This window comes from Martes martes, assembly GCF_963455335.1.
Source record: "Martes martes genome assembly, chromosome: 6".
NCBI lineage: Eukaryota > Metazoa > Chordata > Mammalia > Carnivora > Mustelidae > Martes > Martes martes.
This window is the reverse complement of record NC_137893.1, coordinates 93,427,297-93,454,667: the sequence shown is the minus strand read 5'-3', so window position 1 is coordinate 93,454,667 and position 27,371 is coordinate 93,427,297. Positions and strand designations below refer to the sequence as shown.

Genomic DNA, 27,371 nt, shown 5'->3' with positions numbered 1-27,371 from the left:
GCTGAAGGGAAAAGAGGGAAAGTGTACAAAATATAAAAATATAATATAAAGAGAAAAGTGTAGTCACAATCAAACATCAACAGCAGTGAAGAGGCAAACAAGTGAATAATTGTGTCCATGAGTGATGCTGTGTCCATCTTCATACCTCTTGATGGATTTCCATCACAGCAGAGGACTTCCTGACTGTGGTTACAGTGTGCAGCCTAGACACAGGAAAAGGAAAATGCAACTTAACGTACATATATACACACACACACACATACACATACTATGTATGTATATCATAGCAGGCACATCTACCAAGAAGATTATATACACAAGACTTGAATTAGAAAAGAAAAAAATAATAATTCACTTTAAAATATTCAAAATCAAGAAATCCCTTGAGTGGAGCTTTCCAAAAACAAGTCACTTGTTCATGGCACATTTCCTACGCCCCAGTGAGTTTCCCATCCTTAGAACAAAATTCATTGCCTCCCTATAGACCTGCCAGTCAGTTGGCCCTGTAAGTTACCTACAAAGAGTGTTCTTTGGAAAGACAGCATTCGAACTAAGGTAGTCAGGAGAGGTTTATTAGAATGGCAACGCCAGAATTTAGACTTTGCTTTCTGTTCTATATCGTTACTAAAATACCAGGAGAGTAAAATGTTTTGGTTCTTCACTACGTATCCCCAGTATCATTTGATCACTTATTTTGCATCTAAGATTGGTCTAGCACCTGAAGTCTGGTCCCCTTGTCACTCTGCAAGTGGGATCTAGGTAGCAGTTTTTCAAGGTTCCCTACTTGACTCTAACCCACAGTCAGGGTGGAGAAGCACTGTTATACTGGAGACTATATCTGGATACCCAAATGTGATGAATAATAGCATTTCAAGATGGCCTCTTGGCCATATTTTTGCTGCAGTTCATCAGCTTTTACCAAAATCTCAGGGGACCCAATTTAGGGGGGAATATGAGTTAACTTTTAATGAACTATAAAATTACTCAAAATTTATTTCCACAATCTCATATTCAACACATTAGCTTTTTTATCAGAATTCAGAATACTTCCCAAGAGGGTCTCCCATTATAAGCAAATTTATTTCAGAGCTCAGAAGAGGAAAAAACAAGGATATCAATTAATCTAGGTTAATTTGATTGAAATGTTCTGGTAGTGCTTTAACCACTCTGGACTGGCTTCAGACCACTTTGCCTCATTCTATCCGCTCAATACTACCCACTTTCTTAGCTCCTTAATAACAGCGAAGATAAACAACAACAAAAAATGTTTTTTTGCTTCTTTGGGAAGTTCTTCCCTGAAAAAAATCCTTCCAAAAATCAGCAACTCATCACACCTCTTCAACATTCCAAATTTGAAAATCCAAGGGCTCCTTCCTGTTTAAGCCCTACCACCTGCCTGCTTTTTACACTGAAAGCTTCAAGACTCTGGAGTAAGGAAACAGCACCTGTCTTCCTCCATCAAAGTAATTGTTGTATTTCACAGAAATGGCTAATGGGAGCAGGTGAACTGAACTGAACTGATTCTTGCCTGGCTGGCTTCTCCAAAGGTCCGCAGCCCCAAGTCACTGACTTCCTCATAAATTTCTCCTTTTCATTATTGAGCGTTGAATATTTATGTGCTGCTCACACTTGAGAGTTAATGTATAGAACACAGAATCGGTCCAAGGCAAAATTACGAGGTAGGTAAAATTTGCCGTCAGCCATTCCTGTCAAATTCCCATCACCTCTTTCAGAGGAAGAAATGCCCGTTATTTTCTCCCACAACTACTCTATTAAAAATACTCTCTCTAACCTGCATTCATAATAAAGTATTAATAGTTGATAAGGGCAAAGTGCTATTACTGCCAAAATAGATGCATTTAAGCATTTGAATTTATTCAATTCAACAGAAAAGGCATTAACCACCAACAATGTGGAAGAAAAAAACCCAGTAACATTTGTTAGCTAGCCTTTTCCAAACACACAGTTGGTGTAACTCTTACAGTTTCAGACGATGGGTGTTACAATCAGCTCTTCTCAATTTTAGCCTCTTAGTAGTTCGTTTTCCCAAAGATATGGAAAAATAAACCAAACACTGGTCTTGTACCTCCAAATTGTATATTTCTTCCCCTGTACCATAACAGCAACGATATTTTTCATTATGCATTTTTATTTATTTTTTTTCATTTGATCCTGTACCCTAGATGGTGAGGAACCTAAAGGTCAAAATATTTGTCAATTGCTCAAGCATAGAGAAAGAACATCTTCTCCCAGCTAGTTCTACCTTTTGTTCTCTTCTGTTTCCTACTTAATCAAGAAAAATAGTATGGAAAAATGACTACATATCTACTGAGTAAGAATTAATAGAAATCAGAGAATCTGGACCTTTTCCACACCCCTCACCGCAGACCATGCACCCAGGTGTCTGATCCACATTCCACCACTAAGACTGGCCCTGAATGGACACAAAGCCCACACATCATCCTCAACTCTTTACTCACCCTCGCCTATAGGAAAAGTTGTGGCTCCCCAAATTCACTTGTTCATTTTATAGCAGAAAGAGTGTAGATTGTTTCAAAACCCAATAGACCTGTTTAAATCTCTGCCCTGCTACTTCCTGGTTGTGTAAGCACAAACAGCTCACTTAACCTCACTTGTACCTCCATTTCCTTATCTGACAAAGAGAAGGTACAGTAGGAGCTCCTGCGAAAATAACATAAAGAACTTGACAGAGAGTGAAAATGTCACCTCCTTTCTCTCCTTACTTTGCCTGCCCAAATCCTATACTCATAGCTAATGGTAGAAACATCCCAAACAGGAGAATCTTTTCTGTTGTGAGAACTTAATTTTGAATCAATGCCATGTGAACCATGCTCTTGGAGTAAAATGGATTTGGTCCCAGATAAGGAAGAGTGAGAAATAGTGGCCACTCAAATGGACATAGCTTCCTATCTTAGTTACTCCACAATTAAAAATGAAATTACTTTTCTCATTATCTACCCATGACTCCCAACCCAACATATCTGATGACTTGATTTCAGGAATTTTGATGAACAGGAAATTCTCTTTAGGCTACTCCTAAGTGATGAGCTCTAACCCTAAACAGATAGTATATCAGAGTGGCTTGAACCCCACGGGATTCTGAAACAATATTATTCATTTCTGGCTTCTGAAATTTTACCTGAAGTCTTCCAAAGATTTCTTCTTAGTTGCTTTCAAACCACCAGTTTGGCAACAGGCAAATTTGTAATCAATGACCTGGTAAATGATGGGGTTGTACATTGCTGCTGATTTTGCAAGGAGGGTTGGCACCACGGAGAGTTGTATGGGGATGGAGTCTGGCCTTCCAAAAGCTGACCACACAGAGACCACCGCATAAGGAATCCAGGCAATCAGGAAGCCAGCACAAATCAGCATTGCTACCTGGTGAGGGAAACCAATAGAACAGAGTCAAGATGCCTGGTGGAAATGATGGGTGGGAGGAGGAGCAGTAGCCCATTAACACCCAAGAAAGTCTATTATTTGTCCATTTACCTTGCCTGTAGGAGACATTTCCTATGTGGACTTCAGAGATGTTTAGCTAAAAGAAGTTATTACAATGACTTATCTGATTTACCACATCCTATCCATTCTTCACTCCAGAAGTTGAATGTACCAAAAGACCCAAAGTTTAACCCTAAAAAAGCTGTTAGATTTTACATTGGGCAGGAAAAGATGCTAAGAAGACATCCATGCTCCTGGAATTTCTAGACTTCCCAACCCATGTTGTTGGAAAATATTTTCCATCATATTTTGTACTAGATAGAAAACATGTTCACCTTGAAGAAATTTTAAATCACTTATTTGCCTCAAAAAACAGAAGTTCTGCCCTTATTGGAAATTTTAATATTAATCTTCTTCAGAGATTTCTATTAAGTGTTACTTCTTTTGGCTCGTTTTCTCAAGCGTGAGGCTTGGATAATGGAAATTCACTAGATATAAAGTAAAATAGAATCACCAAGATTTAACTATAGTGACACGGTGGCATAAAGCAAGACTTTTCCAGAAAACGCTTTTCTCTATCACGAAATTATAATTACCTTAGGACCCTCTTAACTTTCAAATCAAAGAATAATTAGAAAGAAGACTTTAAACACCCTCACTGGTTTCTCACCATCTGCAAACCAATCCCTCTACTAAGATAGCCCTAATTAGTGTCCTGTAACTACGTACCTGACCCTATAGATTATCTCATTTGAATTCAACAATCCCTTTTTACCAAGTTCTTGGTGCCAGACACAATGCCAAGTACTGTTGGGGACACCAAGACACCTTAGTATCCGGCTGTAGCCTCCTGGAATACAAACAACTACAGTAAAAGGAAGAATAGAATTTAAGTACCAGCAGAGGAGGACCAAATTCCATGGTACAGGGCAAATTCAGAACAGTTTCATGAGGGACATGGCATACAATCTGCATGTTGCAAGTTGAAATAATGGAATAGTAGCAAGATCAGCATGAGCAAAGGCACAGGTATGTGTGAGGTTTGTATACAAACTAGCAAGTGCTTGCTCCAGTAGCACATATGCTATAACTGGAACAATACAGAGAAGATTAGCATGGCCCCCGTGCAAGGATGACATGCTAATTTGTGAAGTGCTCCATATTTTTGAGAAAAAGAAAAGAAATTAGCAAGCAATTTACTTTGGCATACGTGATAAGGCTAGAAAGAAAGATAATATCCATGTATTCAGGGTTTTGTATAACTTGTGATCGGACTTGTACTTAATTCCTAGTAGGTTTTAAGTAGGAGGCGCTAGTAGGTTTCTGAGCAGGAGACTTGATGAGAGCCGTGTTTAGGAAGATTTACCTGTAAATTGGAGGTAGAAAAATCACTGTTCATTCATTCAATCAACAAGCATTACGGAGCATCTCCTATGCGCTTTGTGTCAAGGATAAAGCAATGAACAAAGCAGACATGGGTTGTTTAGGTTTGTTTAGGCAACAGTCTAAACAAGAAATGAAAGGGTTCTTCCTTTGAGTACTGACACTGGCAAATGAAGTCTAAGCTTTGGTGTTTATTTTAAACATGAGCTTTTTCAAATCCTTGTTAAGAAAGAGTGTACTAACTTCGAAGTATCTTTATACCATTATCTATTATTTTTCTGTAAGATAAATAATGAAATGACATTCAGATTAGCACTCCATGTAGTGGACATCTACTTTTGCAAATCCACCATATGTCTTTCATTTCCTCGTAAACTTTAGAATCCACAGCAACCCTTCTACTCCGAGCTGCAGTGTGGAGCCAGCATCACGTGACCCAAGCCTGACCAGAGGACCACATGCCTCTAGCTACAAGAACAAGAACAGGGATGGGCATATGACTAGAAAAAGCATCAGACTCATCTTTGTGATTTTATAAGGGATTTGTAGGAAAGGGGGAGTTTCCTTTTATCTCTGAGTTCCCCAAAACCCAGGAAAGATGAAAAGATGAAGCTATCTGAGACAGGCACCACTTCCTCTTCCCCTATCCTCTTATTTAAGAAAGAAAAGAACAGTCTTCCCAACGTAAGGGTCATGATACGCTGGTGTAGAGGATCAAGGATAAGGAATGTTTTATCAGTAATAAAGCAACAATATTTATTCATGTTTTTTGTCTTAGAAATCCAAGTGGCTGAGTTCTTTTATAACAAAGTCATTTCTATGCATGTGCATTCCAATTTGCTTCCATGAAAGCAGAGCTATTGCGTGAAGGGAATGGTCCATAGCCCTATTTGACCTGCGGAACAGCCTATCAAGAGGGTGTTTATCCTGAGAACCCCACATGTGTGGGCTGTGTCGAGAAAGAAGCTTGGAAAATCCACCATGTGTCTCAGGTTATGAAATTCCACCAAAGAAGTTCAAGGCTCATCTCTAAAAATTAACTGCAACTGAGACATACCTCAATTATATCCATTTCACTCCATTTTCCAAATAGAGTCTAAACCTCAAAGAGATGAATGAAGTGAGCCCAGATCTCCTTCTAGTCTTGATGCCCTGTGTCAGGGTCCTGCAGCCCTGCTTTAGGGTCCTGAGCCAAAATTCTTACCTGTGCTTAGTAGCTATCAACCAGACCCAGACCACACATGCATTACTCCCGTTCGCTTGCTTGCTTTTCCGCCTCTCTGCAGAGGGTTATGCAGGAGAAATTGTATTTCATTTGGTCTGTGTGACTTTTGTTTATAAATGGAATGGATGCCTCAAGGCTCAATGTGAGGGTCTTTTTCTAAATCCCCAAATAAACAATAACTGTATAAATAAAACTCGCTTTAACAGATGTCTGGGAACTTAACATAGTACCATCCTTTCTCTTTGGTGACTCATGTGATGATTTCACAGTATTTCAAAAGCTGTTTTCTGTGTTGCTGTCAAAGTCATTGACAAAAAATAGATTAGAACTTAGTCCATAATATTTTCTAACGTTCTACATATTTTCTACTTTTATGAGAGTGTGCAATGGGGAGAGGAAGGACTTCAAGCATTTGTATGACATTATCCTTTTTAAAAGGACATCAGAGGAATGCCTGGGTGGCTCAGTGGGTTAAGCATCTGCCTTCAGCTCAGCTCATGATCCCAGGGTCCTGGGATCAAGCCCACATAGGTCTCCCTGCTCAGCGGGGAGCCTGCTTCTCCCTCTGCCTGCTGTTCCCCCTGCTTGTGCTCCCTCTCTGACAAGTAAATAAATAAAATCTTTTAAAATTGTTTTAAATAAAAGGACATCAGAGAATTAACCATGCTATGGTCTTTAAACACATGGCAAATGAATAATCGTGGTTTTTCCGAGTAGGATAAAACTAAATGCCTTAAACTGAATCATTAGAAATCAAGTTTAGAGCAGAAAGAGAGATAAAAGCTTAGATCTAAAAGCACTGCAGAATATTACTTATGTATTTGAAGTGAATACAAAGTTAACATGAGATTCATTTATTTTTTACAATCTTCTCCTGTTAAAATATACTCCGCAAAACATTAAAATATTAAATATTAAAGGCATTTTAAGATAAACTCCATTAAAGTTACAAAACTTACATGCTACACTCATTTTCCCAGTGCTTTCTAGTCAAAGTGGAACGTGTTTAATCTTTCATCAGTCTGTTTTTTCTTCATTTCTGAGTGTGTCCTCATTTTCATTTTCCAAAATTTCTGTTCCAGATATCTTTAAACCAGTTCTAGCACAGACACCTGTACCTGTCAACTTTTTCTAAGTTGTTTATTTTTTAAGCGCTTCACTTGTACCACTGCCTTTTGGTTTACTGGAAAAGCAGGAAAACGTCAATTCTTAAATTAGGCAATTTTTGTGGGAGGAAATTCACAGAATATGCACTTTGCTTCTACAAAAGAATCACACATCTGCAACCCAGTTAACTTTAAATATATCTTGCAGCAGAGCACTAAGGGATATCTGTAAGTTCCAGCTACAGTTCAAGCTGGCACTAATTTAAGCATCGCATAGGCAATATTGTCCATAACTGATCAATTCTAGTGAATTGATCAATTAAAGCCATAATAGAACAATGGGACTGAAAGTAAATTCTCCAAATTATGTAAGGCTCTGTCTTTGGGCCCAATTCATCTGAACCATTCCAGCAGATACGGTTTCCAAGAAACAAAGTCCTTCCCTCTCTCTGTGCTGAAATAGCATGGAATAGTACAAACATCATGGGTAGAGTTACTTGGGTTTGGATTCCAACTATGGTTCAACTCCACCACCCAGTGTGAGTGAGACAGAACCCCTGGTTCTCTAAGAGCTGGACTTTCAGTTCCTTGCATCAGGCTCCTTTGCTCAGATATGAGCAGATCTTCAGCCGATGTTCGGAGCTGTGCACCACCTTGGGTAATGAAATGGATGAGAAAAGGACATGGAATTGATGTAGAAGTGAAGCTTACAAGGAGAGACAACAAGATGGAATAAATTCCCCACCAGTAACGAGATTCACCAAATCAGCAGCTAGACTACTGAAAACAAGGATATTGCAGTGGCTGGGATGAGACAAAGTCACTGGAAGCAAAATCACTACATGTGTGCATTGAGGAAATGGCAAGGGACATACAGGTGACCAGAACATAGGGATAAGAAGAACTGGTTTTCCTATCTTGAGTCTAGCTGGCAAGCATACAGATTTGCTCCCAACGAATAGAAAGAAAGAAAGAAAAAGATATGAAAAGATGATAATGCAAGAGTAAAGGCCAGTCATGAGGCCACTACCCCCCACATGCAGGCAGCCTACCAATGATTGACATTACCAACGGCAAGGAGGAAGGGAGCGACTTAGCAACAGTGACCTACCTTCGTTGGCCCCCAGTTCCTGATATGTATAAAAATAAGGGTGATATTTAGCCTTCACACCACCTTTGAAGAAATAAAGTAATTTGACAACTCTAAGCAAGTCTAATTTGAGTTTCTTCCTTCCTTCTGTTTTATCAATAGAATGACAACTAAAGCCAACTGTCCCAGACCCCTCATCATGCACTTAGAAAGAAAACAATTCTGAGAGCTTTGTTGTGTCTACTATCATGTGAGCCCTGGGGGTGATCCAAGTAGAAAATATTAATTTGTATTTGGGAAAAAAAGAGACCTGGAAGAAGGAGGGGTCTGCACTTCCCCCTGAAATTTTCTCGAATCTTAAAATACCACTCTTCTATAAACAAGCAAAAGCTGTGATTGAAAGGAGAGGATGTAAATTAGGTCGTGTCACTCTGTACATCTGTGTTGCAGGGTTTGGGTCTAAAACTGAACACAGTATTCCCCAGTGAGGCAGTGGCTGGCTTAAAGAACGGGAGATACAAACCTATAAGTATCTGGCTCAAAAAATGAGGGAGACTTCACTGTTCATTATAAGTGAATCAAACCCTTAAAGTGAGGAAATTGCCACTCAGTGGGGAAATGTACTCAGGTAGAGAGACCAGCAGGTTTTAGCAGTAAGAGCTATTGCCATCAACCCTCAAACGATCTAACCAATCTAGCCATTTTTATACAACCTGAGAGTTTTAGAAGATAACTTAGACAGCATTTAGTTCCCTTCCCCCACCTCCTTTCACAGGTGAGAAAACCAAGACCCAGCAAGGTAAAGTGGTTCATCCAAGGTGAATCAGTCAAGATTTGGAGTTGCAAGCAACAGAAACTGACTTCAGCCAAGTAAGACAGAAAAGGAATGGGTTGGTTAGGACAGAGCATCCTTGGGAACACTGGACTCAGGACTGAGACCAAGCAGACAGAAATGATGCCCAAACTGGTGTCCCAAACCAGTTCTGATGCAGAAACCACTGTGCTGCAGCCATGCCCCTGGGAGACATCTCCCTACCCCTCTGCTGGTATCACTATCCCTGAGACCCACTGGCTGGAGCCTGGGGTCACAGCCATACTCCACCTACATGGGAATCTTGGAAAGTCAATGACTGGTCCTTCTGTACCTTTTAAATTAGAAGTCAGCCTTTGCTCAGACATAATGCCCCTCCGCTCCACTTGCCCAAACTCAAAATGTTGGAAATTCCTCAACACAGAAATTCCAAACACAGAAAGGGGTTCAGCCACTGGCAGCCAAAATAAATAACAAATGTCAGCTATGTGAGACTCTCAGTGGGCTCGTGGCAAAAGTGGTATTTACCCAAATTTAAAATTCTTTCCTTCAGCCTAGATGTCCATCAACAGATGAATGGATAAAGAAGAAGTGGTATATATACACAATGGAATACTATGCAGCCATCAAAAGACATGAAATCTTGCCATTTGCGACGACGTGGATGGAACTAGAGGGTATCATGCTTAGCGAAATAAGTCAATCGGAGAAAGACAACTATCATATGATCTCTTTGATATGAGGAAGTGGAGATGCAAGGCGGGGGGGGTTGGGGGGAGGTAGGAAAAGAAAAAATGAAAAGATGGGATTGGGAGGGAGACAAACCATAAAAGACTCAATCTCAAGAAACAGACTGAGGGTTGCGGGGGGGAGGGGGGACGGGAGAGGGTGGTGGGGAAATGGACATTGGGGAGGGTATGGGCTATGATGAGTGCTGTGAAATGTGTAAACCTGACGATTCACAGACCTGTACCCCTGGGGATAAAAATACATTATATGTTTATTAAAATAAAAAAATTAAAAAATAAAATAAAAAAAATAAAATTCTTTCCTTCAACAAATATAGATGTAAAATATATATTTATTTTATAGATATTTTATATTTAATTTATGTTAATATAATTAATTATATAGTATATGATTTATTTCATATGTTTAATGTATCATGTTTGAAACACTGTGCTATGTCCTAGGGACACAAAATGAGTGAAATGATATGGTTGTCACTCCACAGGCCTTACTGACCAATGCTAAAGCCAGACACTGGGCAAATAATCACAAAAATAAATGTGTAATTATAAATTAATTATAAATTATGGCCAGTTCTAAGAAGAAATTATAAAAACAGCAAGCATTGCCCCATGATGATAGGAAGCTCTAAATTCAATTTGGGGAACACTTTTCTGAGAAGTGGCATTTAAGCTAAGAACCCTTATGAAGAACCAGAGGAAATGAATTAATTGGTTTAAAAAATAAAAGAGCAATGCAGTTCAGCTTTCTCACAAACTGCCCTTAGAGTCCTCCCAGGGGGTTCTCTGAAGATGAACCTCCAATGATAAATTGACTGGATGGCAGTCAAAGAGAGGAATCACGGGAGGAAAGCAGAGATTCCATTTATAGTTTTTAAAAAGGCTTCACCATCAATGCGAAAGAACAAAGCAAAACAAAATGCCTGCCAGTTATAAAAGGGACAGAGGAACTTGAGCCAGGGGTCAAGGGACCACTTAACACTCATCAAGGTAATTAGATTAACTTAATCTACCCAATTATGTATTCATTATAGCAATCTTGATTAAGCGTCTAGTAGGCACCAAGCAGTGAGACTCAGAAGCAAACAGGACGTGTAACACTTGAGTTCACCTACCTACTACTTGCAAAGGACAAGGGTGTGGCTCAATAAAGTGAACGTGTCAAGTGCTCTGATGGCGTATTGCAGAGGGACTTAAACTAGCCAGGGGCGATCAGGAAGGCTTTTTGGTGGAAATAAAGGAAATTAAGAGAAATCCAGATGCCCAGAGGATCTAGACACTACTTGTAGACATGGAACTCATAGATAATCTATTTGTGCTAATTGAGTAAGTATTGGGTACTAATCCACACAACATAATAATATTTGGAAAAATTAGTCTATGTTTCTGGTATTTTCTTCCTGTGACTCCACCGCCCTCCTCATCAAAGCAGAAGGAAGACTGTTCACTGCATTGTGTGAAGATTTTTTCAAGCAAAAATACCCAAAAATGTAAAACATTTATTTCTCAGCCTTGTGAGTTTTAAAATAGAAATCTGAAACTTACAAGAGGGAAAATATTTGAGAGAAAGGTGTTTTGAGTATACAAAAAATGACATTGAGCACCCACAGCCAGAAACATGAAGTGGACCATTTAATTAATCTTACTCAATGGGAACAATTTTAGAGCGATGCACATGATTACAGGTTTCCCACCCTAGATGGGTAAAAGGGTCTACAGCTCGAAGGTGAGGGAGGACCTCAGAGAAGTTCATAACTGACCTTAAGAAACTGTATTGTTGCTACTCCATGGAGCAGAGCGCAGGGGGCCAGGGATGAGGCTGGGGGAGCAAGAGACCCGAATGCATTTGGGGATCTCAGAGCAAAAACTTATGCCTTGCTTCACAGGGTCCCAGCCAAGCTCCCAACATATTGATGATAAGTTGCAGTCAAAGGACAGGGAAGTAGCTGGAATTGCTGATGAACCTGAAGAGGGTTTCTGGTTGGAACAAAAAGGATGCAAAGTGACCCATGACAACTGGTGACTGAGACTGGGAAGAAACCTGAATATCTCAGGAATACCAGGGGCAAGACATGACAGCAATCAAATCAGGAACCCCCACCCATTGGCACCATGGGATTATAAAAGCCTCCCTAGAATTTATACTAGCCCTGGGAGGACAAGGAAGACCCCAATTCAACCGAATTTATCCTGATTGTTCAATATTAAGTTTGTTTTACAAAGTTAAATGCAGGCAAATGAAAATGAGATGATACTGAGACATAGAAACACAAAGAGAATTTTTCTTTGCGTGTTGGTCTTTATAGAATTCTTGGGCTTTTTTTGCATACCTCTGTTGGCAATCTGTAAAGTTTCAGCCTGGTACAAAAATTTACAAAACCGTCATTCTTAAAAAATTAATTCAAGGGAAACTACAAAGCAGAGAGCTATTTGTAGGTGGGATGTCAGTTTTCAGGTGGATAAGACCAGACTAGCAAAATACAGGCCAGATAATAACCCAGCTGGAAATCATTAGAGTACCCAGAAAAGTAAATGATTTTGACCCCAGAATCCGAGGAGGTGGCCTTTAAGTAATAAGCTTTTAGACCAGACTATTCTAAAAGATCAGAAGCACCAAGTGAATAAGCAAACTGCCAATCCTGAGAGGTAGCTGAATGGAGGAAAAACTTCCTAAGACTATGTAAGGTCCAGTGTGAGGCTGTTTTTACTTATTTTTACTCAGTAGGAAAAAAATCAAGACCAAAATTAAATGGTAATTGAAAACATTTTAAATTTAGCAGAGAAGATGCCAAAATAGAAAGTTGTGTTTATCAATGTGTGTTGAATTTTGATTTATGTTTTTTGCATAAGTGTTAATAATTAGAAGCATTTTATATTCAGGCTATTTTAATATAAGTTTTATATATACAAATGAGATACAGACATATTGTATAATAAATAACATATAATATGCCATATAGACATTATATATAATATAATGTCATTTAGTATATGTCAGAAGAAGATGTGTATAAAATAAAATCATACATATAAATGCCTACACTTTTCATTTAACATCTCTTTGGTTAATCTGGACTGGGTGAGCCTTGCTTTTTGACCAATACAGTCCAGTCGGTGTCAAGGAGGCTGATAACCACAAAGCAAGTTAAATGGTGTGTGCCAAGTTTCACCTTGTATGCATAATGAGCTTTAGAATCACTCACTAAACAAATTACCCACTGTCCAGAATACACAAAGAACCAGCTGCTAAGGTATTTATAAAAGCTAGCTGTGGGTTGAGTTGGGCAATTCAACTAACAGGAGCGCAGATGATGAATAACACACTCAGAGAAACTGGAGAAGGCCTCATGGAAATAAGGATCTGGACTCATTGATCAAGACCATCAAAATGTCTTGAGGCTAACACCATTGGAGGGCAGCAAGGGAGAGGAAGTCATACGACATCTCAGCAGCTTTCTGGTATGCCAAACTGCAGGACGACAAGGTAAATTCAAATCCACCTACCAGTGTGATAGACATCACATCCTTTGCCTGGACACACTTCCATGAAGTATTGAGAAGGAATATTTTTATTATTTTTGCATTCACCCTGTTCCTAGAGCAGTATTTGGTTCTGAGTAAGGTTTGGGTTAAATGTAATCCAAATTTAACTCGGATTGATTTGTTTGGATTAATATTTTTTTTAAAGTCACAGATATGAGCTTAAAGGAGAGCTGGAAATGAGCTTAATTCATGACCTTGGATTTTATGGATTTTTTTTTCTAACTTATAGTCAGGGGTAAGGTAAAAAGCAGATTATGATTCCTGATCTTGGGGTTTTGTCCAGGTAGAACTGCTCTATTATTAGATTATGAGTATAGGTTTAGAGTACTGAAGACTTCCTTGGAGCTTTCTTTTACTCAGCATAAGGTCAACTGGAACCATCAAGACTCTGTAGCTCACCCTGTACAACCAAGAGATCCTTGTACCATCTCAAAACATCTGTAATGTGAAGAGAGGAATATTATTAGAATGAAGGCCCTGACTTACTAGAAGTGATCTCAGGTCTGAAGGGAACTGTTACTATAGATCTTGAGACAAGTGGTCTTCAAAATAGGAAGTGTGAAGGTGGGATATCGATGGTATGATTGATTTAGATACCAGAAGGAATGGTTAGAACTTCAATCTACATTTATTTTTTTTTTAATCTTTAAAAGTAAAATAGAAGTTAGGGCATGTGAATGTTAATATTAGGAAACAGTGTGATGGTATTAGCTGCATGTCATTTATGTTGAGGTATATCCTGAAAAAAAATTTTTTTTCAATGTAAGGGTAAGACGAGATGATGGTGGAAAGACCACTGTTTTACACTTTCCCAGATTTCCTAAAAGTTACAAGAGAATGAAGAAACTACAGTTTATTTAACACCTTCTATGCACCAAATGATAGAATAACATGTTTTATCTCATTGAATCTCCACCACAATCCATGGAGATAGATGTTACTATTCGTGTTGCACAAGTGAGAAAATAGAGATTCAAAGAAGTTCAGTATCTAGGTCTGGGTCACAAACTGGCAAGTGTTGGTGATGGAATGAGAACCCTAGTCTATTCTCAAATTGTGTGTTCCTTTCCTCACATAACAGTCTCTAAGAAGCTGTAAATTCTGAAACTAGCATTGACCAAGGGACACAACCCTGCAGAAACTTCTCTTGTATTAAGACAAGTTTCCCATAGGATAGTAGATGTGGTAAGCTCTTACTCTGTAATGTGAGCTGGCAGAATGTTCCTAACCACGCCCACCAAAATCCATACAAAACAATACAAATACTGTGAGGCATTTTATGATGCATAAAACTTACTATTTTTATGACTTAAATAATTTTTGAGAACCAAGAATATCTTATTCAATAGAGAGAATAAGCTTCCAGCAGATCCACCATACAAATTCAGTAGATATTAAAAGTGTGCGTGTGTGTGTGTGTAAATGAGAGAAAGAAACAGTGAAAAGAAATATTACAAAGGTTTAGATAAATAATAGCAAAGCGCAGAAATACATAAAGAATAGAGATTCTAAGTTCACCCAGTCCCCAATATTCCCTATCCTCTTTGCCCTATGAGGTTTTAATTGATTAGAAAACCCCTCGGTAAATTATTACTGTAATTACCTTGGTCAGTTTCATTTCCAGCACATGGCTGCTATGTATCCGACTGTCGAAATGAGCTACTTCTTTAGAGGAGGACTTAACCTTAGCAATGATCTTCACATAGGAGAACACGATCACAGCCGTTGGGAGTAAGAGGCAGAAGAAGAGGATGTTCAGGATGAAAATCTGGCCACCCACGGAGGCCTGGGCCAGCCACCAGTCCAGTGTGCACGAGGTTCCGAAGGGCTCAGGTGCGTAGTCCCCCAGACCTACCAGGGGCATGGTGGTCCAGAAGGAAGCATAGGCCCAGATGACTGCCAGGCAGATGTAGGCGTGCTTTCTTTTCAGCCAAACCCCTGGAGGTAGAAGAAAAGCATTACCGGGATGTAATCTGCCCTACACCCAAATACCTCCCCTCGATATGTCAAATTCCACATCCAAAGAGTTATTCCATTGGATTCTGGGAGAAGTGGTCAGACAACTGAATTCTGAGGGAGAGTGGAGTGAAGGGAGAAAAGTTCCAGAGCATGGGCCTTTTTCCAAGTGAATAAAATCAGAAGTGCTTTCACAGGGAAGGTTTCCATAGGCACGCAGGAGCCTTGGGAGGGGTAAGTGATAAAAGCTGAGGAAAGGGGACAGTAGAAAGAAGGATGCCAAAGACAATGAAGGAAGGATCTTAAGAAAGCATCCAGTATGACCTTTGAGATCCTATCCAATACAAGGCCAATTGGTAGAACAGAACGACCAAGCCCCCAAAAGCATGTATTATTGGTTTATCCAAGGTGGACTCCTTTGGGGAAGGTAAGAACTGATGACACATTGCTTGCACCTTTCAATACCCTTCTCCCTAAAAGCTTTCATGCCTCTCATCTCATTCATCTTCCTAAATGCTTGTCAGTGGGGGTCAGTGGGCCACAACCATGACTGAGTGCTGAGATATTAAAGTGACTGACCCTGCTTCATGGGAGCAGGTTTTGAATCTTCAAACATGACAAACACAACAGTCATGCTCACACAGCCATACCAAGAGAGGTAGAGAATCTAGGTAGGTTGCATCATGTTCTGCAAAAGTAATTCTGTGAAAATACTTTCAGGAAAACAAAAAATGAGCTCTAGGTTTTTCAGAACTAGTTTCCATCAACCAAAAGAGAATTCCAAGAAGAACTGGTATAGTCATCTAAAAAAGCTATAGAACACTAGTGATCACTTTCCAAAGTTTACCATAACCACCCAAGACAGGGAAGCCTGATCTAGTGCCGCAGCCTGCTTGTGGAATTACCTCCATACTCCACTTATCATCTCAAAGAGAAAGGGCCAGAGAAGCAAATCCTTACTGCCTTGGTTTTAGAGTAGCAGACAAGAAATATCAGAACACAGTCAACAAAAGCCAAATGGACTCTTCAACACAGACACAAGGCCTGCTTCCGCTCAGAGCCGTATGCAGTTTAAGAAGTCAGTAGGGTCTACTTCCTCTTGTTTCTAGTGTTTGACCTTCTTCATGTACCCTTTCTAGATGCCCACGTTCTTAGCAGTAAAATGGAGGAAATAAGAATACATTGCTTACAGGTTTTGATAAGGGTTCAAAGAAATAATGCAAGGCCTGATTTGCAAACTACAAAGGACTACATTAACACAAAATTTTACTCCTATGTTTGTCTCAGCACTAACAAGAAATATAGATTATATCTATGCTCTATGGTCTCTTTTTCTTTTTTTTTTTAAATACATGGCATTTTGTATCAGAAAATTCAAATTTCTCAAGCCCAACCAGAGAGAGGTAACAATCATGTAGCCACAATATATATCAGCTCCTGATTATCCATTATAACAGATAAAACATTGGCACGGATAATCACATATATTTAGGGGAATGTGCATACGCATACGTATAAGCATTTATGGTTAGGGTTACTTGGCGAGGTGTTGTATACTTACATTCGAGTATGGTGAAATGCTGTCAAGTACAGGAGGGAGTAGATTAGTAGATTGGTTCTGTGTTGCTCCAGAAGTCAGAACTAGGACCAATGGGTGGAGGTTACTGGGAGGCAGTTTTGTCTCAATATAAGGAATAACATTGTAACAATGAGAGCAGACCAATCAGAGAATGGGCTGCCTTGTACAGTAGTAAGCTCCCCGTCACTGGTCACTGGAATTATTCAAGAAGAGGCCAAATGGCTGTCTGTCAGGGATGCCTTAAAACAATTTATCACATTAATGGGAGAAAGGTCTCCATGTTCCCAAGCGGTCTTCTAATTCCAACATTTTAAGACACTGTGTAGAGGGTTGAATCATGAGTCAAATCAAATGGTGAAACCATTCTACTGAGGTTCAATCTTAAAAGAAGATGGAAATATATATACAGTTCCCATATAGAGTGATGCCCTCCAGCGATTCTGGGGGTGGGCAGTATCACCTCTTTAATGGACACCAAGCCTAAATTCAAGGAAATCTTTACAAAGCAGTGACATCAAGGTATTCCTCAAATATCCCCAGGAAGCTGAAATTCTGCCTTCTCATCTATAAAATCTACATTTATGATCTACTTGATGTGACCAAAAATAAGTTTATAGTAAGTATGGGACTCTGAAGTCATCCAGGATATACATAATTGAATATTTTTTTGTATTTTTAGAAATTCTGATTTAAGTTATTTCCATTGGAAGTGTTAAGCTGTTTAGAAAAAGAGATGCAAATTTAAAAAGAAAAAAAAAAATGAGTGCTAGTTTGCGAAGATCATAGTCCATGACCTTACCCTCCCCTGCATGGTTTCCTTGGAGTCTGGGACTATAAACTTTTAAATATAAAGGAAAAGGGATGCTGGGTGTCTCTATCAGTTAAGCATCTGCCTTCAGCTCAGGTCATGATCCTGGGGTCCTAGGATTGAGCCCCACATCAGGTTCCCTGCTCAGTGGAGTGTCTGCTTCTCCATCTCCCTCTGTCCCTCCCCCTGCTGGTACTCTCTCGCTCTCTCTCTCTCAATTAAATAAATGGAATCTTTTAAAAAAAAAAAAAATGCTTCAAGGGGCACCTGGGTGGCTCAGTGGGTTAAAGCCTCTGCCTTCAGCTCAGGTCATTATCCCAGGGTCCTGGGATCGAGCCCCGCATCGGGCTCTCTGCTCGGCAGGGAGCCTGCTTCCCCCTCTCTCTCTCTGCCTGCCTCTCTGCCTACTTGTGATCTCTGCCTCTCAAATAAATAAATAAAATCTTTTTAAAAAAATGTTTTAAAATATAAAGGAAAATTCCACCACATTGAGAGTATGAGGTTGACTCGATGCTTCCCACCTCAGGCTCCAGGCCATCCTCCATCTCCATGGTCTCAACTGTTCTGATCGACAGATTAACAAACAGAACAGCGTTTTCCAGAGGGAGCGGATACTATTCCCTGGGTGCACCTGGTTCTCAATATGAAACAGAGGGACCCAAAGTCTTCTCTTTGGGATTCTGTAAGTTCCCAAAACCCCAAGAAACAAATGTCATCAAAGTTTATTTTTAACATGTTGTTATTAAAAAACAAAAAAAACCTTGAGCCTGAAAACTTGTTTATAGCCGGCTCTCCCCTCATCAATGCTTCTAGTCACTCACCTTCCTACCTACAATACCACAATAAGTGTGTTGAGTGATATTTCTGCATGTGTCCTTTCTTGCCAGCACCTGCACGGCTCTCTAGCTTGGAGCTGGAATTTTTGGAATTCCTCATCTCTGAAATCACAGGGAACCTGAGGCCTAAAGGAGGATCAGAAACGTCTTTCTTATAATTACACTTACCATGTGGGGAACAAGCTAAAATATCTTGGCGTGACATCCTTTCAGTGCATCTTATTTCTTTGTTTGCATGGCAAAACATGGTAGAAGCTTACACGGATTACACAAGGAAATGATGCTTGCCAAAATCATTGTAGCCAAACACCAGACATTCCTATAACAAGTAGTATTAAAAGAAACCTACATCGACACAGGTTCAGATTTTTAAACTTAAGTTAGAACAAAATAGGCTCTAAATAGAAATACTCTTGGTCTCTAAGGTTATTAGTAATCTTTGTTCATTACCTATCGGTACAATATTTACAGTCTGACAATCCACTAGTTTTGACTATCAGGGAATGAGAAGCCTTCATACTTACCATACGATAAATAGCAGATTTTCAGATACCGATCCAGGCTGACAGCAGTCATGGTGATGAGACTTCCACAGCCAAAGAAAAATCCAGCCCATCCATACCAACGGCAGCCAATCCAGCCAAACACCCAGCGGTGACAGAAGCAAGAGATGATCGTGAACGGTTTGCCTACAACTAGAGCGCCAAGCAATTTGTCAAGGGAAATTCCCTCTAGTTAAAATTACCCACCTGCCTCAACTCACTGTTGAGTCGTATTCTATTCAGACAAGAGATAGCTATTTTAGTTAATGTTAGGTTTAATCTGATTGCAACCAGACCCAGATTTCTGGGATTTAAACTATTCCTCAAAACAATAAAACAAGACAAAGTCAGACAGGGAGACAAACCATAAAAGACTATTAATCATAGGAAATAAACTGAGGGCTACTGGAGCGGAAAGGAGGTTGGAGGTGGGGGATGGGGGAATGCGGTGATGGACATTAAGGAGGGCACATGATGTGATGAGCACTGGGTGTTATATAAGACTGACGAATCACTGGCCTCTACCTCTGAAACCAATAATACATTATATATTAATTAATTGAATTTAAATTTAAAAATATTGAATTGGAAATAAATGAATAATGAATAATAAAAAAATAAACTATTCCTCAGCTTCTGTTAGTGTTTTTGTGTTTTTTTCTTTCTAGAAAACATTCATCTACTCTAATTCAAGCCCTGCACCCTTCATATTCAGCTATTATATTTAATCTTCACCATCCTGGAAGGGAACGTGCCGAGGAAGCTCTTCATGAGCTCTGTGTGATTGATCAATCTATCTATCTATCTATCTATCTATCATAAGGCTCCTTTAATTTATTTCCTTAGGAAAACCAAGTAACTGATACTCAGAGGTGCCAGCCCTGCCCCATCCCTCCCAGGTGTGACCCTTCTTCAACAGACAGAGGTACAAGTTCCTATTAGTGCAGTCAGGTAACATGTATTTCTCAAAGGCCTTCTGTAAGCCAGACACACATCTCCCCTAGTTCGTTTAGTTGTCTAGATAGCGCGTTTCACACTCCATCTTGCTGGACTATGCACCCCCCTATTAGGGCTCCCTAATCCCAGTGGCCTAGCCCAATTGTCAGTGAGGAAACTGAGTATAAAAGGACTATTTCTTATTCAGCAAATAATTATTCAGTGCTTCTTATGTAACAATCACAGAGCAAGGTGATAGAGGACAAAGTGGAGGTCGAGACTGACAAATGTATTTTATAGTAGAGAGGGCAGATAAGAGAAATACATAATTTATAAGATACGATACTATGGCATGATAGTCATTAGTCCTGAGAGGAAAAATGAAGGGGAAGGAGATAGATAGTAATTGTTGTTTTATATAAGGGGATCAGGGAAGACCTCTCTGAGAATGTGACATTTAGGGAGATGTCTAAATCACTGGTAGAGATCGCAAACAAATGTCTAGAGGGGAAATATTCTAGGCAGAGGAGGCACAAACTCAAAGCTTGAGCTAAGTGTCAGCTGTGTGGGTGCTAAAAGCAGCAAGAGACAAGTGAAAGTGACTGGGATGGAGTGAAATTAGTGTCTGTTGTGCCTGGGACTATTTTAAGCTTCCTTCTGGAATGGAACCTTTGGTAAACCTTTGGAATGTCATTTAGAATGCCTCTCCCTTCTTCACTTAATAGAATGGTTCTGAACCCGGCTGCACACCAAAATCACTGGAAGAGTTGTTTTGTTCTCCTTTGTTTTTATTTTACTTTAAATATCAATTTACTTTAAATATCTAACCTCCAGAAAGTCTGATATAATTTATCTGGAACAAGCTCAGGCATCAACATATTGCAATATACTTTTTCTTTTTCTTTTTTTTTTTAGCTCCCCAGATGATTCTAATACATATACATATACACAATTGCCAGCCACTGGTATATAAACAACAAATATTAGTTATATAGATGAAATACACCTGGTCTCTACCATGTACTTCAAGGTGCTTAAAATGGAATATAGTTGACCAAGAAAAAAACAAAATAGACGAAAATGTTTAAGGTTTATTGGACTGGAAAATGTATTAGAGATGCTCATAGTTGAGAAATGATCTGGGTTCATCGGCAAAAACTATCACATGGAAGAAAATGCCTTCTTGCTGAATTACTCTGAAGACACAGGCAGAGTAAGGAGGTGGTTTGTGCAATTCTAGAGCAGGTTTGCTTGGTGGAAAGCATTTTCAGTGTATCAGAAGAACTAAAGACATTTTTATTCAAGCATAGACTAATTCAGCCTTAAACATGAACCTAGTATTACTCGCTGGTGAAGGATGTGGATGGAAATGGCAGGTTTCAGTCGAGCACTTTACGTTCAGTACCAGGGAGAGAGCCGTCTGGGCTCAGCCGGGAGAGGGGACCCGGAAAGCTATCATTCATGTTGTGACACCGCCATCGTGTGGCCATTTCTAAAATGACAGTCATTGTGCCGCCTTAAACAAATGTCAAAAAAAACATTTTAAAAGGGACTTTTTAGATGGGAAACTGCTAAAAAGTTTCCAGTGGAAAGAGGAGCTGCTGTGCACTGTTCACACTCAATTTCCCCAATTCTAGTAACTTAAGACCATACTCCAAACAGCAGGATTTGGAATCCAAAGGCAAGTTTGAGTGTATTTAGACAACCTTGGGACTTTATAGATGAAAGCAAAGGGAGGCTACTTATCCAAAATCATTTATATTTATAAAAATGAATTACAGGTAAAGAGAAATTTTATTCCAATTCCTCCTTGGCGGGGTTATCAGAGAAGCCAAAGAAGCAAGAAATAAACCAATGGTTTCCAATTTTGCCTGCACCATAACTTACCTAATAATACCAACTTTAAACATCCTGATGCCCAGGTAATATTCTCAACCAATTCAATAAAAATTTCTGGGTCTAAAACCCAGCCATGAAGTTTTTTGCTTTTCTGTTGTTGTTCTGTTTTGTGTTTAAGTTCCCCAAGGGGCTTTTTTGAGCACCAATTCCAAGAACGACTGACCTGGAGGCTTCCTACGCTTGCAATTAGTCCTGAAGCCGCACTTTGATGTACCAGCAGGTCAGCTCTCCCATCTTCCTAAACTCACCTCTCAGACTGTCTTTGCCCATCATTTAAGCTTCAAGACCTAGCCCCTTGGTGTTTATTTTATCGGAGTCCCCTATGTGTGGCAGGGGTGTAAAGGAGCCCAACACTGTGATCTGTAAGTTTCTGTCTTCTCGATCATTTAGCCAGTACAATTTGAGGCTCAGCATTAAAAGGCATCATTCATCATTCCGGATTGTCTCTTTGGTATCGAACATGCTCAGCACACAGAAAAGACTCAACGAATGGTAAATGGATGAGCTCTTTAACCTGACGACACTCCGTTGACTTACCACAACCTCTGTAAAGATGACTGGTGAAGGGAGGAGTGAAAGGAGGCAGGGAAGGGATGATCTCTGAGCCAGTGAGGACTTTAGAACAGAGCACAGCTCAAACACCCCCAAAGAAGAAATGGTTGCATTACCTGAAATGCCCAGATCACAGATTGCTAAATTGATAGTCATTATTTCCGCAGGTCTCAGCTTCTTCTTTCGTCTAGAAGACATATAAAGGACATACCCGTTTCCAAATGTGGACAGAATCCCTACAAGGAAAAATATAAATTCCCATCGTCAGCACTAGGATTTGGAGTTCACTCAGATATGAAACACTTCTCAATTTCAAAAATGGACACCATAGATTTAGAGGGTAGTGAGAGGACTCTAAATAAAAAATCTAAATTAAGAAGATGAAGTAAAAAGCATGAGTTGCGAGTGACAGGCGAGGGATGGGTTGCCTCCAAAGGGATAGGAGTCAGGGATTATAAGACTGAACTTACCCAGAAAAAGGAACTGCTAACTTCCCAGTGAAGCTCAGGAGGGGGTGGGAATCCCCATGGTCAGTTCTTGTACTGGCCCCCAGGATGGAGTATTTCCTCCGCCATTTTTACCGAATATTGGCTCTATAGAACTCCCTCCCTCTAAGAAGCAGGGTTAACCCCTTGGCTCTTGGTACACTCTGAAGCTGAAGTGACCCCAACCAGACAAGGTGCTTTCACTATCACTGTGGACTGCTGAGGGAGCACCAGCATTCAGGAGAGGTAGAGGCCAGACTGGGCTGGCATAACCCCCTGAGAGGAAAGGGTCATCTCCTGGAGACACATCCCAGGACATTTTGCCTCCTGAGGACACATGGACGCTGGGTGTCTGCAGCTACTACTGGACTAGGTATTAAGGGGAAGTAGGTGACAGTGGATAATATGGGCTCTTCCCTCCCACCAAAGGGAGAGAAAGTGACCCTCAACCCACCAACCTACCAATAATGGTATAAATGTGTTCCCACTTTTTTATATCCTTTTATTAATGACTGATTGGCTTTGGCATTACAATGATACTGTTCAAAAGTTCTTACAAACCCAGTTTAAATCCAAAAAGACCCAATCCCTACTGACTTTATTTAAGAAAAGAATACACCTACTTCCATAGCTTAACATGTAGAGTAGATTTCTTCAGGAATTCTTGCTTCATAGTGTAGCTGTGTATAAATGAGAATCTGGTACAGCTGCCTTTAGTAGTAAGGAATAAGGAGAGTATTAACAGGAGAAACCCAGATTTTTCTATTTTAATTTCTACTTCTCCACCACAATTCATTTGGGGGGCAAAGAAAGAAATGTGTGTTTCGCCTGATGGTATGAAACCACCAGGAATGAACTGCATCATGCTTTTAGGAGATTATGCATCCCTGGGGTCAGTGCTGCCTAGTGGTCTGTTAAAACCTCTTTCGCTTTCTTAAGACAGAAGAGGAAAAATAGAAGAGATTACGGAGTTCTAGAGCAAACCAACTAACATGAAACCTATGTCTCAGTAAAGGAAACCAGCTAGCAAGGCACACTGGGAAATTAAAGTGAAAACATGGCTTAAGGAATTTGAAACAAATGCCTTCTACTTTGTATTCAAGAAGTTTGAGAACAATAAGCATACATATGTAATTGATACACGAAGCTCCTTTAAATACCCTTTGTCTTCCTACTTCTCTTTCGAGAATATTGATTTTCTTACTTTTCCTTTCTGAAATTATCTTTATTATGTTTCATAAGGCTTTACCCAGTGCCCAAAGCATTATCAAAAAATAGTCAACTCTCTGTGAGCTGCCGGCAGATGATTCCCAGAGACAGTTGTAGGGGATTATCAAGAGAATGCAAACATTCTTGAAGATAGTTAAAGGAAAGCAAGATTAAGAAGCTAAAGGCTAAAGGCAGGGGCGGCGGTGGGAGGGACATTTTTTGATTATCAAAATCCTGAATCTTTCTAGGAATACAGAATGATGAAACCTCACTTATAGACTGTTAATCAACCAAGTATCTATACAAAAGAGTTGAAGGGTGGATATGGGTCTCTAATTTATTTCTCCTCTATTCCAAACTCAGATGTATCTTTTCATCCTCCAGTTTTCCCTAAGACTTCCAGTATTTAACAAAACTCACCAAGAGCATCATTCCACTCTGTTCCCTTAAAAAGATATCTGGGCATATCCCCATACCTATCCTAAGAGGGGTAAAAACCAGACATAGCACCAAGTCCAAGACTGGGTCTAGATGAATCCAAATCCCTCCAAATAACCCTGGCCTCCTCCTGAATGACCTTCTGGAACATGTCTTTGGTTCCACCCCATCTCCCTGAGTCACCTGATGTTCCCTTTGTTTGGGGACTCTTTGGGGACCTATTTTTCTAGCTTCACCTCAGCCATGCCCATTTGAATCTGACTCTGGATTTTCCTTCCATCCCCACATGCAACAAGGGAGCAATTTTCCTGATCCCCCTCCTCCCAGCCTCGTTGTCTCTCCTCCTGAGATCTCCCATGCCAGGACGGGGAATGGATGTGATCCCTCTCCCTCTTTTGTTTATCTGGAGTGCTCCTTTTTAACTCAATTCTTGCAACTGATTGAGACAAATTCAATTTAGAAGATGTCAATTTTTCCGCTTTTTCTGATAATTGGAAGTCCTTCTGTTAAATGAAAATGCAATGTGGGTTTTACTACCAGATAGTCCCTGTGCAGAAAGAGACTATTCCCATTTTGTTCACTGCTGTATTCCCAGAAACTTAAACAGTGGCAAAGAATGAGCACTCCATATACACTTGTGTTTGAAAGGACGCGAGAGTCCATTTATAAGAAATAGGATTTAAATCAGTGTCATAATTGCTAATCATAAAGCCAAGGACCCAGGGAATCCTTTTGCAGTGAAATTTCTGATTCAATCTCATCGATTCCTTTTGCCTCAAGCACTGACCATAGAGGTATCTCCAGACTTTTCTAATGATATTTGCTAATTTCAGGAGGTTAAATGAAATTCTTAGCCCATAATAAAGAGATGAAAGAGAGGGAAGGAGGGAGAGAGAAAAGGAGAAAGAAAGACAGGGAGAGAGGGAGAGAGAGAGAAAACTTGGCCCAAATCTGAAAAGATTAAAGGCAGACACACCTAAAGACATAACCCACCTGTGCACTGGTTACCCAAATTTAAAACAACAGTTTTAAATTTAAGAAGTTTTATGCTCGAACTCTAATCACCTAGACTAATGTTGTGCAATAGAAATACAACGTAAACCAGAAATGTGAGCCATACATATTTCAATTTTTTTCCAGTAGCCAAATTAAACAAAGTAAACATAACACTAAATTCATTTTAGTAATATATCTAGCCTTATACAGGCAAAACATTACAGGTTTGACGTGTAGTCAACTTGTTTTAATTAGTCATGAACTATCTCGCATTATTTTCGCTAGGGCTAAGTCTTCAGTGTCTCGCGTATACTCACACGACAGCACCTCTTTTGGACAAGTCACCATTCACGTGCTCGGCAGCCACACGTGGCCATGGCATTGGAGAGCATAGTCTGGAAGCAGGTGCACCATGTTTTGGAAGATGCACAAATTTTTGACCCTGGGCTGACTCCCATTTTATTACCAGTATGTTTTTTCAACTCTCACCAAACTCACTTAGTAATGCCAACATAGAGCAACTCTCCTTTAGGTGCAGTAAACTTAGTGTGTCCATTGTGACCACAGCCCGGGGAAAGTTTCCTCAGTTGTGACAGGAGGAGGCTGAACTAGGTGATTTCTAAGGTCCGTTCTGAGCCTATCATCTTATGATTATATTAAAAGCATTTTTTATGTAAAAGCATTCTATTTAAATAAGATAGCATTATAATTAGTTTTGTGATTCAGAAGACAAACCTACTCTTAACGCAACCAATATAGTCCCAGGATAAATGATTTTGCTGTAAAACTTCTTTGATTTTCGAGGGAATAGCCATCACTAATAATAAAGATCACCAAGTCATATCGATGAAACATTCACTGAACGCTGCAATGCAGCCCCCATCTTCTACCTTCCTCCCACTCTCCACCCCCAGTCAAAACATCTATGTAAGGATGTGAATCCTTGTGCAAAATCAACATATTAGCCTCTGAATTTTCTAGCTGCAGCATTTGCACAGAAAAATTAAGGAAGCTTACCAATTATTGTTAAGTAAAAGCCAGCCACTAGATCCGCTTCCCAGGAAAGTTTGGAAGCAAAGGGGTCCCCTTCTCGGAGGTAGTGTGGCAGGTGCTCATCCTGGGGCAGGGCAGTGTGGTTTAGTGCCATGCTGTGCTCAAGCAACCAGGAGTCTGGAAAGCAAATCAGTAGAGATGGCAACAGACCCGAATGAGCCAACTTGAATCAGCTCATAACCATGCCCCCCTCTTTTAAAGTGAAAATGCAAGTTTCCAGGGCCATGCTTGATTCCCTAATTAATAACTGGTGAGTATCTTCCCACTTTTCTTCAATGACCCAAATATGTGAGTATTCAACTATTCAGTGTGCAGATTGAGTATCCAAGCCTACATTAAGTCATTTCTTATCATGCTACTTACTCCCTTGTGTCACTTCACCCCTCCCTTGGGTGAATAAGACAATGAAGGCCACACCCCAACCATTTTACTGTTGCTTAGCAAGTTTTACAAAGGGTTGAGCTAAAAGAAGATTTTTATAGGGAATGTACATTGTATCTGTATGTCTATATAGATCTCTGTATCTATACAACTATATCTATATGTAAAGGGGAAGAGAGGGAGAACATTCCACCAATATTTAAAATATATCATAAATATATAAAATGTTTAATTTGCCAGAGTATGATATATTTTTAATTATCCAAATTGCCCAGAAGAGCACCTCTATTGGTTATATGTTCAGTGAGCATTAGAGGTTTTCCAAAAGAAGA

The 27,371-nt window shown here is 39.8% G+C and overlaps 1 protein-coding gene across 1 annotated transcript; it reads right to left on the bottom strand.

The window, feature by feature from the left end:
* Positions 1-139: 139 nt before the first annotated feature.
* Positions 140-26,752, bottom strand: OPN5 (opsin 5; the record flags this gene model as incomplete). Its single annotated transcript, XM_080805917.1, has 6 exons — positions 140-203; positions 3,161-3,402; positions 14,973-15,307; positions 19,073-19,243; positions 22,594-22,713; positions 26,623-26,752. 6 exons carry the CDS (start codon positions 26,750-26,752, stop codon positions 140-142), a joined length of 1,062 nt encoding a protein of 353 aa, XP_080662043.1.
* Between the last annotated feature and the right edge of the window lie 619 nt (positions 26,753-27,371).